The sequence below is a fragment of the Typopeltis vanoorti genome, chromosome 13 (genome assembly GCF_054136105.1).
Source record: "Typopeltis vanoorti isolate ZY-2024b chromosome 13, IOZ_Tvanoo_1.0, whole genome shotgun sequence".
In the NCBI taxonomy this organism is placed as follows: Eukaryota; Metazoa; Arthropoda; class Arachnida; order Uropygi; family Thelyphonidae; genus Typopeltis; species Typopeltis vanoorti.
This window is the reverse complement of record NC_143561.1, coordinates 122520646-122541848: the sequence shown is the minus strand read 5'-3', so window position 1 is coordinate 122541848 and position 21203 is coordinate 122520646. Positions and strand designations below refer to the sequence as shown.

The 21203-nt window shown below is 37.8% G+C and overlaps 1 protein-coding gene across 1 annotated transcript in view; it reads right to left on the bottom strand.

Annotated features, from left to right (window-relative positions):
• LOC150100509 (uncharacterized) overlaps positions 1 to 21203 on the bottom strand; it is a 1094033-nt gene that overhangs the window by 925082 nt on the left and 147748 nt on the right. The window contains exon 2 of the mRNA XM_090402670.1: positions 19592 to 19648. Coding sequence (XP_090258796.1) covers positions 19592 to 19648 — 57 coding nt within the window. The remainder of the gene's footprint in view (positions 1 to 19591; positions 19649 to 21203) is intronic.

Sequence of the window (21203 nt, the reverse complement as noted above, 5' to 3'; positions counted from 1 at the left end):
CTCAATCCTGCCCTTGACCTTCTACACATTTTAAAATCTCATCAACTTAAATGTCTCTTCATTCGTAATAGTGTTTCATGGTATAAACAATGCTAATAAAGGAAAAAATTAATTCATTTATTGAAATTACTAATATTTTATGATTTTCTACCCAGTATATTCAGAGCAAAAACTATTCCATGTTAGGACATTAGTTCTGTTTATTACAATTTGAAATTTGCCAGCCTGGTTGGCCGAGTAGTCTATATCTGCTCTGCAACCAAAAGGCTATGGGTTCGAATCCTGCTGTGGGCATGGATGTTTGTGATTGTCCGAAAAAATACTAGTGGTGATGATGGGCGGTAGATGGTGTTATATATGATGGCAGTTACAGTTCATTGTAGTTGGTGGAGACAGAGAGTTGTAGAATAGGTGCCCTCCCTCGATGAGTCTTTGGACTCCCTGTAGGTGTTATGTAATAATAATAATGTTACTAATGACTAATTATATGAAGAGCCAAAGGCTTCAATTCGGCGACATGAACTTATTTAAGTTAAGGGAGTTAAGAACTAGTCTGGGTAGTGACCTTCTCTTAGATCCACAGGCGCTAGCGTCGCCGTAGCACGTGGCAGTGAATTTGAGCTGTGCAGAAGAAAGTGATTTTTAATCGGTGAATAGTCCGTTTTTTTTCCCGTTTTTCTACGTTTTTGAGTGCTGAATTGTTTCTCTGAATACGAGTGTACTTCAGTGGTTGTTTTTCGGAAGTTAGTTGCTGTCGCGATATAATATATGTTGGTACCTTCAGAATCGTATGCGTAACGGTGGAAGACAAAACGAAGCTAAGTTACTGTATTTAGTTATATTTCATTTTATTTAATTATATTAGTACTTAAATGTTCTGATGTTTGTACTTTTTTCCCCTCTTATTTATTAATTGAATAATTATTAAGGATTACGCTACTCGGCAGTAAGGAATGATGGTGGATTCAGCAGCAGTCGCAAGTGGCGTAACGTCAAGTCCTCCGCCATTTAAGAACTCAATTATTAGCAATATGATAAGGGACTTTGTGGCATGCAGTACTTGCGGCATGTATGCTTCTAAGGAATTACATATGTGGTTTGTTAAAGAGAGTGGAGAGCGTATGTGCGCAAAATGCAGGCAGTTGGAGGAAATAAGTACATTAGATATATCGATATCCGACTTTGTTGCTCCAGGAACGGAGAATGAATGTAGGAAGACAAGTAGTATGATAGGAGAGAATGAGAAAATAATGGTTGATAGTGTGGAAGGTGTGAGTGACTGTGGAAGTTCAGGAGATGGTTTTGTTTGGGAGAGTGAATTTAGATTAAGAGTGACTGACCTGCAGAGGGAGGTAGATGAGTTGAAAGAGGAGGTGGAATGTCTAGTGAATGAGAGCAGAAGTATGAAAGATAAGATTAGGAGAATGGAAGAGATGAATGCAAGGCGAATCAGAGTAGGAGAGAGAGAGAATTTAAGGAGTATGAGTGAGAGGTATGGGGGTGCTAGAAGAGGAGAGATTGGAAACAGTAGAAGAGAGGGAATGAGAGAGAGGTATGGGAATGCTAGCAGACGAGAGGATGGAAACAGTAGTAGGAGAGACAGAATGAGAGAGGGATATGGAAGTGCTAGAAGTGGAGAAAATGGAAACAGTAGGAGAGAGGGAATGAGAGAGATGTATGGGAGTGCTAGAAGAGGAGAGAATGGAAACAGTAGAAGAGAGAGGTATGGGAATGAAAGAAGAGGAGAGAATGGAAACAATAGGAGCGATGGAATGGTAAGAGGTATAATGTATGGTGACTCAATGATCCGTGGTGTTCAGGATAGGATGCGTGAGGAGTGTTTGCCAGGAGGAACAATAGAAAGGGTGGCTATGGCAATTAAGAGAAGTGAAAGGGTGGATGAGATGATTGTGATGGTAGGAACGAATGACTTGAGTGGTAATGTAAGTCGGGCAGCGAGAGATATGAGATTTTTGCTTGAGACTGTACGGAAGAAGACAGAGAGAGGAAAAATAGTGTGTGTGTTGCCTAGGTATGATAATGATGAGCTGAGCAGAAGAGCGGTGATATTGAATGGCATAATAGCGAGAATGTGTGACAAGAGAGGATTGGTATATGTGGATGCTTGGAGTGCGTTTGAGGAAAGAGAGGAGTTGTTTGCGAGAGACCGTTTACATTTGAATGAGGAAGGACGTAGGCATCTGGAGAGATTGCTGTTCTGTACGAGTCAGTGTGTCCCAGGGAGGATGATAGCAGGGGTGGCCTCTTGTGGGAATGGATACTTGGGAGAAGGGAGACAATGTCAGGTAAGACTGAGCCCAGTGGAGTCTAGAAGGGATAATGCTGGGTATAGAAACAATGGCATTTATATGCTGTATACTAATGCCAGGAGTATCTGGAATAAGGGAGAGGAATTGGTGGCGCAGATAGCATCAGCCTGGCCAAAAATTATTGCGATCACTGAGACGTGGTTGACAGAAGGGGATATAAAAACAGGTATAGAAGTCGCTGGGTATAGCATTTTTCGCCAGGATAGGAGTGGAAAGCGTGGTGGTGGGGTGCTGCTTATGATAAGTGATGACCTATATCCTCTAAGAGTGGAGAATTTGGAAGGTAGTGAGACAAATGATTTTGAGAGCGTATGGTGTGAGGTAGAGGTAGGCAAGACAGGATATTTAGTGGGGTGTTGCTACAGACCTAGGAGCACAGAGGATGGGGACCAGGAGATGTTTAGACAGCTAAGTTTGGCAAGTGCAAGAAGAATGATTGTTATGGGAGATTTTAACTTCAGTAGTATAAATTGGAGAGAGGAAGATGCATGTAACAATAGGGGAATGGAATTTCTAGAATTCTTGAGGGACAAATGTCTTAGGCAACATGTAACAGAGGGAACAAGAGGTTCAAAAATTTTGGATTTGGTTATAGCATCAGAAGAGTTGATAATAACTGAGTTGACGTCTCTCCCACCAGTTGGAGAGAGTGACCATATGGTGTTGACTTGGAAAATGAATAGACATGCAGGAGTATCAAAGAGACGGGAACTTATGTGGAATTATAAGGCAGGTGATTATAATAGTCTTAGACGTCAACTTCGGGAAGTTTCATGGAGGGAGGAATTGGAAGGCCGGGATATCACCAGTGCGTGGGAAATTGTGAAAGAATATTTGTTATCAGCAATGGTAAGTTGTATACCACAAGTGAAGAAGAGGGCGCAATTTGGAGTAAAGTGGATGACAAACAATATTAAACAGGAATTGCATGCGAAAAAGAGGCTATGGAAGAGATATAAGGAGACAGGTGAAGAGATGCATGAGGAATATAAGACACAGGCCAGAAGAGTGACTCGTGTGGTAAGGAAAGCGAAACTGGAATATGAGAGGAGATTGGCCTTAAGATCCAAAGAAAATCCTAGGGAATTTTTTAGCTATGTGGCCAGTAGGAGGAGAAATGACTGTGGAAGAATGATATTGTGGGATAAAAATGGGAATAGAGTGACTGATGCAGCGGACATAGTGGAATTGTTCAATGAACACTTTATTGGAGTATTTCATCCTAGAGGAGTCAGTTTTAATGCTAGAGGGATAGGACTGGTACGAGGTCCGGAGGTACAGGAGGAGAGTGTGTTTCAGATACTGAGTACTCTGGATGTCAGTAAAGCTGTGGGACTGGATGGTATTTCGCCACGAGTTTTGAGAGAATGTGCTAGGGAATTGACAATACCTTTAACGTGGCTTTTCAATGAAAGTCTGGCTTTGGCAAAGGTGCCCAGGGAATGGAAGGAAGGTAAGATAGTGCCATTGCATAAGGGTGGTAACAGACTGGAAGTGTCTAATTATAGGCCAGTCTGTGTGTCATCAGTAGTTGTTAAGATCTTGGAGAAAGTAGTGAGGGACCGTGTACAGCATTGGGCAGATGGGGGTAATGTTATCTGTGAGAATCAACATGGATTTGTGAAAGGACGCTCTTGTTTTAGCAATATGCTAGCCTTTTATAATAAAGTTACAAGAGCATTAGATGAGGGAAAGGCATATACTGCAATTTTCTTAGACTTGGCGAAGGCATTTGACAGGGTGCCACATGATAAGCTGATATTTAAGTTGCAGCACATGGGTCTGGATGTCAGATTGGTCAACTGGATTCAGGATTGGCTGTCTGATAGGTATCAGAGAGTTGTGTATGGTGGAGCAGTTTCCAGGAGGCAGATGGTTACAAGTGGGGTCCCACAGGGCTCAGTACTAGGACCTATATTGTTTAACCTTTATATCAATGACATAGCCAATGGATTGCAGGGGAATATTCAGTTGTTTGCGGATGATGTGAAGCTTGGAAGCATTATTAGTAATAGTGCAGATGTGGTAGTCCCTGCAAGAGGATTTAAATAAGCTAGATAGATGGGCAAATGAACGGGGGTGTCAGTTTAATGCAGCAAAATGTAAGGTCTTGAGGTTTGGGAAACATCGATGGGATGCTGCATACTCTATGGGAGGAGTTATACTGGAGGAAGTAGGGGAGACAAGAGATCTGGGGTTGATGATTGATAGAAACCTGAAGTTTAGGGGACATATTGCAAAGGTGGTGAAGGTAACACAGAGGATTGCTGCTATTATGAGAAGGACACTGACCTGCAGAGATAAGAGGGTTATCATTCCGTTCTATAAGTCTCTGATCAGACCACACTTGGACTATTGTTCTCAGATTTGGTCCCCAGGATTTGAAGGGGATAAATTAACTGTGGAAAGGATACAAAGACGGATGACAAAGATGGTTTCAGGACTGTACAAGGATAGTTATGATGATCGGCTGAGAGAAAATGTGGACTGCAGAGTTTGGTGGATAGAAGAAGGAGAGGTGATATGATTGAGACTTTTAAACTGTTGAGAGGTGGTTACAGGGTTGACACTGGGGAGTTCTTTCGCTTGGTTGATCAGCGGGAAGGAGTGATGACAAGAGGCCATCCCTGGAAGTTACGAAAGGAAACTGTGAGCAAGAGGGTAAGGAGTGGTTTCTTTGTGTGGAGGGTGGTTGAGTTGTGGAATGCATTGCCTGATGGAGTGGTGGGAGCGAGAACGGTCAGTGGGTTTAAGGAGTGGTATGATAAACTTTGTGTTTCTCAGGGGGGGACCTCCCCTCGATGAGTCTTGACAGACTTTATGTCTTAGAAAGGACCTCCCTCGATGAGTCTTTTGACTCCTTGGAGGCCTGAATAATAATAATAATAATAATAATAATAATAATAATAATAATAATAATGTAGAACAGTAATACAACTCCTAGGAGCTAAGTTCACGTTATGGGTAAATACCAAGAATAGTGATCGGGGCTTGCTCCACCCTTTTTGGTAGTGCAAACTGAGTTGCCTCAGTTTGCACTACCAAATGGGTCAGGTGCTGCTCTATCCAGGTATTTGCTTATGCTTGGAATTGCCGAACTTTATCTAGTTTCTATATTCAGCATAAAACTCTGAGTTTCTTATTCGGCTAAGAAACAATATGGGATGCAATATCCCTTAACTTAAAAAAATGTTTCTAAAGATTTAGTTTAGTACCTCTGTGCTTGTCACAGTTGAAATTTGTGCACTGAATCTGCTAGGTAAAAAAACAACCAAAATATTAGTAAGTTCAATAAATTAATTTATTGTTTTCCTCTCTTGGTGTTGTTCATAAGCTGAAGCACTATTATGAATAATTACCAACACCTAGGCCTGTCTATATGTATATTAAATGTCTGTATGATTTCCTTTCTGTTTATCCACCAAGCACTGCAATTTACATTCCTTTTCCAAACAACATTTCACAGTCCTGATATTTCCTTTGTCATCCATAGGAACTTGTCTTTGAACCCTCTCGAGTGGTTGTGTTGTTCGATAAAGCAATGGCCAGACCATTACATAGCCTACTGTGCTCAAATTTGGTGACCTGGCATCCAATTTATTGCTGTGGAAACACTGCAGAAAGTTTAGAGAGACTACACATCCACCTCCTGCACAGTTCCACCAGTATAGTACATTACTTTACCTCCTTGAACATATTAACATTAGATGTGTAATCCCATTCATATGCATAAGCTAAAAGCCTGATCAAGTCTTCCTGAAGGAAAGGATATTAACATCAGCGTCATTCTTAAAACTTTCCTCAAATTTGCAAAATCAAAAAACAGCTGAAGACTGGTACCTGGTAACTAGGAGACTACACTTAAGTAACAATAAACCAGATGTATTCTTATCTGTCCAGCGACATGACAGACTGTCATGTCGCTGGACACCTTTATAAGTCTGAAAAACATACTATATAAGAGTCTCCCTTATCCAGTATATTCCTCATCTTATCACGAAATGCAAGTAGATTGCTAAATGAAGATGCATTCTTCACAAGTCCATTAGTGTGACCATCTTAAAGAATTCTTATATTTGGCAATCAATTCTTCTAATAAAGACCCCTCCAATACCTTAACTGAAGCTGCATCTGGGGGTAAAGAAAATGAATTTCTGGAGTTTTTGAAAGACAATTGCCTTAGGCAGTACATAATGGAGGGTACATGAGAATCAGGGGTATTGATTTGATCATCAGATGATGTTATTATAAATGGGGTGTCAAATCTTCCACTAGTTGATGAGAGAAACCATGAGGTGATAACTTAAAGGGTGACCAGTTATTCTAGGTATCTGTTAGAAAAGGATATATGTGGAATTATAAGGCTGGCTGGTAATTATGAAAAGCTAAGGAAACAGCTTGCGGTAATGAATTGGAAAGTGGAACTGGATGGAAAGGATATCAATGCTGCTTGGATCCTACTCAAAAACTATTTGGTGGAGGCAATATCATAATGTATTCCAAAGGTTAAGAAGGTAAAAAGAGCAGGTGTGAAATGGATGAATCAAGAGATAAGGTTTGCAATCTGGAAGTAGTGGTACATGAGAAGTACAAAGAGCAGGCAAGGAAGGTGACTTGCTTGATAAGGGCAGCAAAAGGGCAGTATGAGCAGCAGTTATCTAATGCAGCTAAAAAAAATCCTAAGGAATTTTTTTGATATGTGACCAGTAAAAGAAAGAATGATTATGGAAGGAGGGGATTGATTGGTGAAAATGGAGGAATGCTGCAGAGGACATAGCTGAAATGTTTAATGATTAATTTATAAAGGTATTTAATTTTTATGAATGTGACATCATGCAGAACTTGAATGCAGTGGAAAAGGAGGAGGAAGAGGAACTGTTAATAACTAAACAGGAGGTATATGAGGAATTCAATACTTGATGTAAATAAGGCTGTAGGACTTGATCCTATTTCAACATATGTTTTGAGAGAATGTTCAGGGAGTTAACAGCTTTTGCATATCTTTTCAACATGAGTCTTGCACTGAGTCAAGTTCCAAAGGGAGGTCATAAGAGTAGGGCTTTGAATTATAGACCAGTTTGTGTGTCTCGAGTTGTAGTTAAGGTGTTAGAGAGGTTAGTTAAGATTCAGAATCACATTGACAACAGAAAAATATTCTTTGGCAGCCAGCATGGATTTGTTAATGGAAAATCATGTTTCAGCAATCTACTTACTTTTTATAATAAAGACTGGCTCTCTGCAATAGGTATCAGCAAGCTGTCTATGGAGGAGCAATATCTCAGGAGAGGAACATTACTAGTGGTGCACCCCAAGGGTCTGTGTTTGGGTCCATGTTGTTTAATTTGTATGTAAATGATACCGGAAGAGGTCTGAATGGTGATATGCAGTTGTTTGCAGATGATGCAAAGTTGAGGAGAGCTATCTGAGAGGGATTGTAGACAAGTACCTAAAATTTTGGGGACATGTTGCTAAAATTGTGAGGAGACAGCACAGCAGATAATGGGAATGATGCTGAAGGCACTGACTTGTAGAAGTCAAAATGTTATGGTTCCCTTATATAAGACTTTGATCAGGCCACATATGGATTACTGTGCACAGATTTGGTCACCTGGTTTTCAAAAAGATGAAGATGTATTGGAAAAGGTTCAGCGATGATTGACTAAGGTGGTTTCTTGTCTCCAGAATGTTGAGTATGAAGACAGATTGACAAAATGCAATTTGCAGAAATTGGTGGAGGAGAGGAGAGGAGATATAGAATAATGAATAAGTTTCTAATAAATTAAACTTACTAAGAAATTATCTTAACAAAGTCTATGCATGAAATACATTTATGATTGGCTAATTTCTTGGTAAGCTTAATTTAATTTCCAAAAAAGTGAAAAAACTTTCCACACGTTTCTAATTACATTACTTCAAGTCAAGTATTAATATACACAGATATTTACTCTTATTGGAACAAGCCACTTACCATCCTATTAATCCAATGGGTCTTCGAAAATAATTTTTTATGCAATTAATCAATTAATTTAATTTTCTGCTGCTCTCAAAAGTTTTAGCAGTAATGTATTAATTTATTTTAGACTCCTGTGCTTTGTGATACACACACACATACATACTACACACATACATATCACTATCCCAGAAAACACCACCAGAAACAGCATGATGTCTTAAGTTATTCTCATAAATGTTATTCATTTGTGAACTATCAAAGAAAAGAAAATAATTAATAATAACATTAGTAAGGCAATTTCAGTCTTCCATGTTATAAATAACTATTTTAATTTCCGATGTTTCAATCTTCGTATTAAGATCATCATCTGGAGTATATACAAATATACAAGTACAAGCTGAGTTGCATTATGCACAATAAGCTAAAGAAACAATGATTTGATCATGGGTTATTCTACAAGGCATGACCTCTAGTGAGAAAAAAAAAAAAATTTTACACTTAATTTAGAAACTACATCAAAGCTAAATTTTATTTAACATAACATGAGAAAAACATTCTTTTTTATATATATATATAGTCCTCTTTTAGTAACAATGATTACCTAATTTTATCATTACAATTGTTATTTTTGATTTAGGATTCTGGATTATCTACAGTCCTGTTTACATTTAACTCTTGGAGAGAAAGGTTCCGTGGGTAGAATATGTGCCTTCCATATGGATGGGATTTTTAGACCATCATTATTGTTCAGATTGAGGTGGTTGATAAGAATCTCACAGGCTTCCTTAAATTTGCATTCGTACCATGTTTTGTTGTGATGTAAACAACTGGTGCTTTTCCAGTCAATTCTATGTAGAGTGTTCAGGGCATGATCAGAAACGCCAGCTTCACCATAGTTATTATATTTAATGTGTCGTTTATGTTCCTTTTGTCTGATAGGAATCATGCATCCTGTTTCCCCTATATATGGTATATTACAGGTGCAATAAATACGGTATACTCCAGGGTGGGCCAGCAGAAGGAGTGGGTCTTTGAATGAGTTGAGTAAGCTTTTTAATTTTGCAGGAGGTTTAAAGGTGGCTTTAAGGTTGTATTTTCATAGTATTCTATTTATTTTATCTGATGTCCCTTTAACGTAAGGAATGGTTATAGTTTTATTGTAGTCTAGTTTATCTTTGTTTTTTATTGAGATCTTGTAGAGAATTTTGTAATAGTGTTTTAGCTGTAGCCATTTTTTAGAAAAGTATTGCTGATAACTTTAAATTCGTCTTTCAGTGCATGTTCATTGGAGCAGATCTTCAAAGCCCTGTTTTTTAGAGTGTTAATGACACCTAGTTTTTGTGTTGAAGTGTTGTGTGTTTCTGATATAGGAGGTGGAATGATCTACCAACTCCTTGAGTGTTGCTGCTAATTTCTTGGCTAAGTGATAATTCGGGCTATCTATGCCTTCAACTATACCTACAATAAAACTATAACCATTCCTTACATTAAAGGGACATCAAATAAAATAAACAGAATACTACGAAAATACAACCTCAAAACCACCTTTAAACCTCCTGAAATTAAAAAGCTTACTCAACTCATCCAAAGACCCACTCCTTCTGCTGGCCCACCCTGGAACATACTGTATTTATTGCACCTGTCATATACCATATATAGGGGAAACAGTATGCACAATTCCTATCAGACAAAACGAACATAAACGACACATTAAATATAATAAGGTGATGCTGGCCTTTTTGATCATGCCCTGCACATTTTACGTAGAATTGACTGGAAAAGCACCAGTTGTTTACATCACACCAAAACATGGTATGAATGCATATTTAAAGAAGCCTGTGAGATTCTTATCAACCACTCCAATCTGAACAATAATGATGGTCTAAAAATCCCATCCATATGGAAGGAACATATTCTACCCACAGAACCTTTCTCTCCAAGAGTTAATTATAAACAGGACTATAGATAATCCAGACTCCTAAATCAAAAATAACAATTGTAATGATAAAAATAGGACATCGTTGTTACTAAAAAAAGACTATCTATATACAAAAGAATGTTTTTCTCATTATCATCAAATTCATGACATTTACCCTGAAGGGGTGTACAGGATATGATAGTACTACATGAAAAATTTACATCATTACTAACTTCTTACCTACAATTTTCTGCCAAATCAATCTGTTACCTGTCAAAGCTACAACATTGCCGGATCTTATATTTATATATCTATCTTCTAAGGCACTTTTTACCACATCAATCCACCTATATCTTGATCTTCCTCTGGGTCTTTTTCCTGCCAACCTGGAAGAGAACACTTGTTTGACTAAATTTTCCTCGCCCATTCTGTTTAAGTGACCATACCACCTGAGATTAGCTCTGCTAGCACATTCCTGGATGCTGACAATGCCAAGTTCTTTCCTAATATCCTTGTTTTAATATGATATTCCCATTCATGCGATCTGTTCATGCCCCTAATCTTTCTCAGGACGCTCATATCTGCAGTCTCTAGTCTTTGGTCAAGTGTTTTACTTCTGACCCAGCTCTCAGATCCATAAGTTAAAATTGATTTGAACACTGTCTTGAATACAGCTAATTTAGTGTTCTGACTAATTTCTCTCTTATTCCATATGAATTTATTCAATTGACTTTCTACCATACCAGCTTTGTTGATTCTGTTGTCTATTTCCATATTTAATTTACTATCTTCACTAAAAATCATGCCTAAGTAGCTAAAATGTTTTACTTGTTCTACAGGTTCTTCATTCACAATGCAGCTGATATTTTCAATGCTTCTGCCTATTTCCATTATCTTTGTCTTCTTTTTGCTGACCTTCATACCATATCTATCACAACAGTTATTCAATTTAGTCAGGGAATCTAGCAGACTTGTAGTGGATTTATTTAGAAATATAACATCATCTGCATAAAGCAAGGAGCTGACATTAATATCTCCAATTCTGATATCAGGTTTAATACCACTTTCCTTCATAATGTAATCCATATAGATAATGAATAACAGAGGTGATAATGTACATTCTTGTCTGACACCAGATTTAAATGAAACCATCTCCTTGTACTTCCTTCAATTCTAACTTACAATTCTGACTTACAACTGAAATAAAAACGAAGTGGTGCTTGATATAATGATCCACTGACACCATACAACTGTAGCGTTTTGAATAGCTTCTCTCTTGGAACCTTATCATGTGCTTTTTCCAGATCTACAAAACTTAAAAACAGATCTTTGTTATATTCCCATGACTCGTCAACTATTTGTTGTAAAGTGAATATCTGATCCTGACAGCCTCTATTTGGCATGAATCAAGTTTGTTCCTCACCAAGCTTCTCTTTCACAATCCTTCTCAACCATTTCTCAAGTATAGTGGCATAAATCTTACCAGCAACACTCAGTAGAGAAGACTATGCAGTGGACTATCCAGAGGACTATGCAGCGTAGCCACTGTAAAACTTTTATACCTCCATACTTGAGCATTTCTGGTCTAATATCATCTACTCCAGCTGTCTTTCCAGATTTCAGATTTTTCATGGCTTATTCATTTCATGTATTCCTGATTGCATTCCTGGTCAGCATTTTTTTATCACTGTGCTGTCATCACTGCTAGTTTCATTTAGCAATTTTTCGAAGTAATTACTCCATGCTTCAAGGATATCTTTTTCTCCAGTTTTCATATCACCTTTATCATCTCTAATTCTGTTTACAGCACTCTTTCCTCCATTTCTGAGCTTCTTCAACAACCTCCAGAATATCTTACCACCTTCTTGATATTTATTTTCTATGTTCTTGCCAAAGTCCTCCCATGACTTTTATTTAGCTAGTTTTAGTGTTTAGCTTTCTTACATTCGTCTCTATTCTCTAAAAGCAAAAGCTGACTTATTTGCCAGGAACTTTTGATATGCTTTCTTCTTTTCCTTCATCCTCTTTAGCTTCCTGTGTTCACCAGGGAGTTCTGATTTTTCTATCCTTGCAGACAACTTCACCACATGCCTCTCTGGCAGAATCAATCAATGTTTTCTTCAGAGCTTGCCACTGAATCTCTAAGGTTTGATTCCTGTTCTCAAACTCTTGCATTTTTTCTTGAATAATGTTTGTATATTTTAGTCTACAGTTCACATCTAAGAGCTGCTCAACTTTTATTCATTTTAAAACTTTCTTACATGTTGTTCTTCTCAATATAAGATTCAATTTTATCCTGCTTAAGACTAAATGGTGATCACTTCCAATTTCAAATCCTCTGTACACTATAGGGTCCTGCACCGGAGAATAAATATCATTATCAATATAGTCAATGAGACTTTTCTTTATTCCTCGCCTCTTCTCTCCATGTGAATTTGTGCACATTTTATGTTGGAACATGGTGTTAGTAATAACCAGTCCATGTTTTGAGCAGAAATCCAACAAGTATTTGCCATTGTTATAAGCTTTGCTCTTTTCTTCAAATTTTCCAAAAATATTTTTGTATGTCTGACAATCATTTCCTACTCTGCAATTTAAATCCTCAACAAGGACCAACTTTTCATTTTTCATTGTGTCAGTTGCTTTTTCTAAACCCTCAAAAAATTCCTCCACTTCTACCTTAGGAGAACCTTCTGTGGGACCATAGTCACAAATAAGTCTCATTGTCCAATTGCAAATTCTGATATTTACCCACATCACTCTACTTGAAATTGCCTGCCATTCAAGATTAGCCTCGTATTTAGCGTTGAATACTATGGCTACTCCTTCCTTTCCTTGATTGTCATTGCCTGAATATAATATTTTGTATTTATTGCTCAGAAAGAGCTCACCAGTTTTTGGTCTTTTTTGTGTCAGTCACCCCTATTATGTCAATCTGGTACTTATCTAATTCCTCAGCTAGTTCCATTTCGATTGAAGTACCAATCTTCAATTCTGGTGATATTGAGTTGGGGTGTGTTTTAGGATTTGTTCCAGTAGCTGACTTTTCGCTGTTTGCCCTGTTTTCCTGGCGAAAACAACAGGGGCCTTGTTTAACCAGCAATGCCCTAGCCAGCATGAAATTCTATCATGTTGTACCATCATTTAATATTGTGGTTTAAGCCAATAAGAATACAATTTGGGCAGCTAAATCCCAAATTGCCAGCCCATCCTCATTCATTAAGTATCCAGGTAGACACCTAACAGGGTGTACCATGAGAAGGTGAGGATTGGACATTAGGTCAGAAGCCCTGGTCAGTTCTCCACATTCCTTTAAAGGCTATGTGAAGATCTCCTCTCAGTTATACAGCTTTGACCTTTAAGCACCCCATGTTTTTCTCATGTTATGTTAAATAGAATTTAGCTTTGATGTAGTTTCTAAATTAAGTTGTAAAAAAATATTTTTTTTCTCACTAGAGGTCATGCCAGTAGAATAACCCATGATCAAATCATTGTTGCTTTAACTTATTGCGTGTAATGTAACTCAGGTTGTACTTGTATATTTGTATATACTGCAGATGATCTTAATATGAAAATCGAAACGTCGGGAAATTAAAATAGTTATTTATAACAACACGGTTGTAAAGTCCATAATTTCTAAAATGAATGGTGATCACCGTGCAACACTAAAAGAAACGATCAATTTCATGGCAATGAATCCTGAAGCAAATCAAAGAAATATTTAATCTGCACTGTAATCAGGGGCGGCTCGTACCTATATTTGTATAACTAGCCCTATAATTGTAGTTAGTTTTAAAAAATATGTTTCTTGTGATTATTATTTTTTTTATCTATTTCCAACACGTTTTATTGTTTAATAAAAAAAAATTACTGTAGTGTTTTGTGGCAATATTGCATAATGTGACTTAGTACGGTCTCTGAGGCCAGCTCTCCCTGTGTTCTACACGTATAAAATAGAGCCAGCCATGGCTGGCTCTATTTTATATGTGTAGAACACAGGGCATGTATGAGGCAAGAGCACTAGCGATCGTGTTTGTTTACCTCACGCAACGCTTATCTTGGGGCCAGTTTAGTCTGGCCCAGTCACTGCATTTTTATGTAAATAGCGGGCGATTCTTTCATTATTTATTATTTATATACTTGTTGTTGATCTGTTTTATTGTTTTTAGTGTGTTTAATTATTGTTGTCATTTCTTATTATAATTTATTTTAAAGTTTAAATTTTTATTACGTCCATAAACAATACATTTTAACTATGAACAAAACCGATAGTTTATTGGAAAAACGTGTGTCGTTATTTCTCAGAATCTCATAAGTTTCAACATTGATTTACAAATTAATAGAAATAATAACTTTCTTGTTTTAACACTTGAAAAATGAAAACATTTTGCAGGGCAGCCAGCTGGAGTCGAACCAGCATCTTTGGATTTCCGGTTCATTGCTCTAGTCCGTTGAGCTTCTTTTTTTTTTTTTTTTTTTTGCTCAGTCCATTGAGCTATGCCTGCAACTGCAAATCCTTTGAGTTTTTGTGTTATTAATGTTGAGCCCGTATATGTTACATCCTAACAATTTAAAAAAATTAATAGCTCAATACATTAGTGGATTCTGACTAAACATTATTGTAATAGAAATAATAACTATAAATCAATAATAGAACCCACTAAATATAAAAATATTAAGTTGTTTTTGGAATCTCGCCCCACCTGTTTCTATTGTCCAGCCGCCACTGACTGTAATGTATTAATTTATTGTAGAAGCCTATATTTTGTAATATAAAAGTTGCATACATTTTTTAACATCACAAGATTTTTTTTTATTAGTTATTAAAAACAGTATCACATAAATGCCTTCCATTTTCAGCTTTGCAAAGGAGGAACCTTCCTACAGAATGTTCCATGATATATAGAACACACTGTATATATATATATATATATACATATATATAGGGGAGGCTCAGGGTGGACAGGGATACACAGCGTGAGAAAGGTGGATGCTCCAAGAGGAGGTGAGAGAATGTGTAGGCAGGAAAGTAATGGGATGATCAGGGATCAAAAGGAAACAGATGGAATTGCAAAGGGTTCTAAAATGAAGAAGCAGAAAGGGAAATGGCCCCAGTCCAGCATGGAGAGATCACATCGAGTGAGTGGTATCAGTGGAACTAGCTGTAGATCCAGAAATGAGTTGTTGTGTTTGTATACCAATGCTAGAAGTATAAGAAACAAGGCGGATGAAATGGTTGCACTAATTGTGTCTGTGCACCCAGAGATTGTCGGAATAAGTGAGACATGGTTAGATGAGGATGACATCCTGACAGGAATAGAGATGGAAAGGTATGATGTGTTTCGTGAGGATAGAAGGGGTAAAAAGGGAGGGGGAGTGCTATTGATGATAGAGAAAGAGTTATGTCCATACAAGGTAGAGATGCAAGGGGGAAATGGGGCCAGTAATTTTGAGGCAGTATGGTGTGAGATAGAGGTGAATAGAATCAAATACTTGGTGGGATGTTGTTATAGACCTGGTAATGTGGATGGTGGTGATAGTGAAATGTATAGTCAAATAAGCCAAGCAAATAAGAAAAGGGTGATCATTATGGGTGATTTTAATTATGGCAATATAGACTGGAATGAAGAGATAGCAACTGGAAGTAAAGAAAATGAGTTTCTTGAGTTTTTGAGGGATAACTACCTCAGACAGTATGTAACAGAGGGCACAAGAGGATTAAGGGTCTTGGATTTGGTCATCTCATCGGAGGATATAATTATCAATGAGGTATCAAATCATTTACCAACTGGCGAAAGTGACCATGAGGTGATTACTTGGGTGGTTGCCAGCAGTGCAAGGACCCCTGTGAAAAAAGGGTATATGTGGAACTACAAGGGGGGTGATTATGAAGAGCTCAGGAGACAGCTTGCAGGTGTAGCATGGAATGAGGAGTTAGCTGGAAAAGAGATCAATGCAGCTTGGGGGATTTTCAAAAAATATTTAGTGGATGCAATGTCTAAATGTATACCACGGGTGAGAAGGTTAAATAAGTTAGGTGTGAGATGGATGAATAAAGAGATTAAGCATGCAATACAGAGAAAAAGGGCATTGTGGAGGCAGCATAAGAGAAGTGGAAGTAACCAATTTCATGAATTCTACAAAGACCAGGCAAGGAGAGTGACTTGGTTGGTGAGAGTAGCTAAAGAGAGGTATGAACAGCAGTTAGCTAATGAAGCTAAAAAGAATCCTAGGGAGTTCTTTCGATATGTAGCCAGCAAAAGAAAGAATGATTATGGAAGGATGACATTGATTGGAGGAAATGGTATAAAGACAGCTGTTGCAGAATGTGTGGTGGAGATACTTAATGAGCAGTTCATAAAGATCTTTCAATCTTGTGAATGTGACTTCATGGAGAGATTAAGAGCAGTTGATGATGGGGAGGAGAGACTGACTGTAAGTGAGCAAGAGGTGTTTGGGGAGTTGAGTAAACTAGATGTAAATAAGGCTGTGGGACTTGATAATATATCACCACGTATTCTGAAGGAATGTGCCAGAGAGTTGACACCTGCCTTGACATATTTTTTTAATACGAGTCTTGCACTTGGTCAAGTCCCTAAAGAGTGGAAGGAGGGCAAGATTGTGCCACTTCATAAAGGAGGTGATCGAACTCAAGCATCAAACTATAGGCCTATCTGTGTGTCAGGTGTTGTGGTTAAGTTGTTGGAGAAGCTTGTGAGAACTAGGATCCAGAGTTGGGTTGACAACAATGGTATAATCTTTGATGGACAGCATGGATTTGCTAAAGGGAGGTCGTGTTTTAGTAATCTACTTACTTATTACAATAAAGTGACTGCTTCCTTGGACAGAGGAGAAGGATACACAGTAATATACTTGGATTTCGCAAAAGCTTTTGATAGAGTACCTCATGATAAGTTGACAGTCAAACTAGAGCAGAAGGGGTTAGATATTAGATTAGTGCATTGGATTGGAGACTGGCTATCTGATAGGTATCAACAAGTTGTATGGGGGGGGGAGCGATATCCAGGAAAAGGAAAGTCACTAGTGGAGTGCCTCAGGGATCTGTTTTAGGTCCATTGCTGTTTAACTTGTATATTAAATGATATAGGTAAAGATTTGGATGGAGATATTCAGTTGTTTGCAGATGATGCAAAGTTGGGACGAACCATAAAGAGTAGTGAAGATGTTGTGGCCTTGCAAGAAGACTTGAATAAATTAAGTGATTGGGCAAGCAAATGGGGATGTGAATTCAATGTTGCAAAATGTAAGGTTTTAAAATTTGGAAAACAAAGATGGGATGCAGAATTTATGCTTGGTGAAAATATATTGTTGGAAGTAGAGGAAATAAGAGATCTGGGAGTGATAGTGGATAAGGATCTAAAATTTAGGGGTCACATCGCCAAAATTGTGAAGACAACACAAAGACTTCTGGGAATGATGAGGAGGACACTGACGTGTAGAAGTAGGGAGATTCTTGTTCCATTGTATAAGGCTTTGATTAGGCCAAACATGGACTATTGTGCCCAGATTTGGTCACCTGGTTTTCAGAAGGATGAAGAGATGTTGGAAAGGGTCCAAAGGCGACTGACTAAGGTAGTTTCTGACCTCTGGAATGTCAGAGTATGAGGAAAGATTGAAAAGATGTAATTTGCAGAGACTAGTGGAGAGAAGGAAGAGGGGAGATATGATAGAGACCTACAAGTTGGTAAGGGGTTGCTATAGGATCAATGGTGGAGAAGTTCTACAGAGAATAGTGGGAGATCGGGGGAGAACCAGAGGTCATCCCTGGAAACTGTATAAAGAGGGTGTGAGTAGGGGAGTGAGAGGCAGGTTTTTTTCGTGCAGAGTTGTGAATGATTGGAATGCCTTGCCTGAGAGTGTGGTGTCTGCAAGGAGTTTGAATGTGTTTAAGACCTGGTATGATGAGATGTGTGTGAAATAAAAGGACCTCCTAGATGAGTCTTTGACTCCATGAGGTCTTGTTTAATAATAATAATAATAATATATATATATATATATACACCATCTACCAATAATTGTCCTGACACTTCAGCAATTTACAACTGATACTACCAGGCGAACCCTAATATCAGATATGTCCATTTTTGGCTTTGATCTCCTCCTGCATCCTTTGAGGGAAGCTTTCCACCAATGTGTGGCAAACATCGAGTAGAATTTGTCTCCATTCCTCCATCAAAGCCTCACTGAGTTCAGTGACAGATCGAGGACGTGCTGCTCTGGACCTAAATCGCCACTCCAATTCATCCTGCACGTGTTCGATGGGGTTGAAGTCAGAACTCTTCGTATGCCAGGACAGTCATTTAGCACCCATCTCTGCATAGCATTCCATAACAGCTGCAGCTTTGTTGCATGGGACATTATCATCTTGATAGTAACATGGGTCCATTCCATAAAAACTCCGCAGTGTAGGCAGCACCTGATTATTCAAAATAGCAAGGTACTAGCTAACTTGATGGAAAAATGGACACTGACCAGTAGTTCATTACTCCTCCACCACCAAACCTTACTGTGAGTACAACATGCTGTAGTAATAAGAATCCACCAGACTGTCTGGACTCACACCCTGCCATAAGACTGGAAATAGGTGAATATATTTCCTGTCAGATTGCATGTTCCATACTCATTGCACCAGGCCAGATGAGCCACCTTGTTCATAGCTGTAATATTTGGCTTGTGTTCTACTGCTCTTCTGTGGAAACACAGCTACTCTGTGTTTTCCTGCACTAGTGATACCAGAATGTCTCCATTTGTCAATCACATTGCCAACCATTGATTTTAAATGCTCCAGTTGAGCAGAAATAGTACATATGGATATGTCACCAATGTAACAGCCCACGATGACACCTCTCTTGAAGTCACTGAGTTCACATCATGTTGCCATACCACCTGTATTCAACTGATATGATGATATACTACTTCCTACTATCTGTATACCGGTTTTATTTTATTAATAACAAACATGGAGTGTTCAGTAACTTCAAATAACAAGTGTGTCTGGACAATTATTGGTAGATAGTATATATATATATATATATATATATATATATATATATATATACATATACATACACACACACACACACACAGTATATATGTACATATCACTATCCCAGAAGGCACCACCAAAAACATAATGATGTCTTAAGTTTTCTCTTAAATGTCATTCATTTGTTATCAAATAAAAAAAAAAAGTATGCATAATAGCATCAGCAAGTTAATTTAATGGCAGTGGATCTTAAAGCAAATCACACTCATATTTAATCAGAACTTCTTATAATAAATTAGTTTATATTTTTCTACTACATTAATATTATTATTTCAGTATACATAATTATCAATGAAATGTGAAATATTTATCTATATACTTACAGGTAGTCCTTTATCACCTGTACATACACAATTCTGCACTACACATCCTTTGCAAGCCTAGAACAGAGAAAATTCATTTCAGTAATTTTATTTCAGAACTATTAAAAATAATAAAAGTCAGAATATATAATGAAATACTGAAAGAGTACAGTGAAGTGTAACGGACTAATTTTTAAGCAAAAGTAGCCATATACAAAATAAAGATATTATTACCACCCCAAGACCTCATAGAGTCAAAGACTCATCTAGGAGGTCCTTTTATCACACATACAGATCATCATACCGTGTTTTAAACACATTCAAACTCTTTGCAGACACCACATTCTCAGGCAAGGCATTCCAATCATTCACAACTCTGCACAAAAAAAACCTGCCTCTCACTCCGCTACTCACACCCTTCTTAATACAGCTTCCAGGGATGACCTCTGGTTCTCCCCCTGATCTCCCACTATTCTCTGTAAAGCTTCCCCAGCATTGATACTATAACAACCCCTTTACCAACTTGTAGGTCTCTATCATATCTTCCCTCTTCCTCCTGTCCACCAGACTCTGCAAATTACATCTTCTCAATCTTTCCTCATACTCGACATTGCAGAGGTCAGAAACTACCTTAGTCAGTCTCCTTTGGACCCTTTCCAACAGCTCTTCATCCTTCTGAAAACCTGGTGACCAAATCTGGGCACAATAGTCCATGTGTGGCCTAATCAAAGCCTTATACAACAGAACAAGAATCTCCCTACTTCTACACGTCAGCGTCCTCCGCATACTCTAAATAGCAGAGTAGGAAATGATTATCAGACATACAAAAATATTTTGGGAAAAGAGCAAAGCTAATAACAATGGCAAATACTTGTTGGATTTCTCGTCAGGAAATGTATTGGTTATTACTAACACCATTTTCCTCCATAAAAATGTGCACAATTCACATGGAGAGAAGATGCAAGGAATAAGAAAAGTCTCATTGACTATGTTATTGTAGATAGTGATGTTTCTGCCTGGTACAGAACACTAGGGTATACAGAAGATTTGAAATTGGAAGTGATCACTATTTAATCTTGAGCAGGATAAAATTGAATTTTATTTTGAAAAGCAGAACATTTGAGAAAGTTTTAAAGTTAATAAATGTTAATTTTAAAGTTAATATGAGGGTGCTAGTGGGCCAAGCACTGCGGATGCGATTTGAAGAGCTCCTGATTCAGATAAGATTTACTAGGAATAATTAAGTATATATGCGTAATTGTTTAAGTAAGAGCGGCTGTAAACGTTGTAAGCTACTGATATTATTAGTGTGGGGTTTTTTTCTTGCCTTAACTAAATTACGAAATCGTTATTATTAGACCTAGTAACCTGCAGAGGAAAAAAAAAAGTCGGTTCGTTAAGTGTGAGGTCTGTTATATGTATTCCTTCGATTACATAAATGATTTGTGGATGTGTAGTGCAGATGGAAGAAGGGTGCGTGCGAAGTGTGACCTGAACGAGGAACTGATGAATGCGAATATGAAATTGATGACAGAAAGTGCTAGTACCGATTGTGTCGCAAATGCACGTTTGAAAGAGAGGCGAAAAAATGTTAAAAAATCATGAAAAAAGAAAAAGAGTGATTTGCCAACCG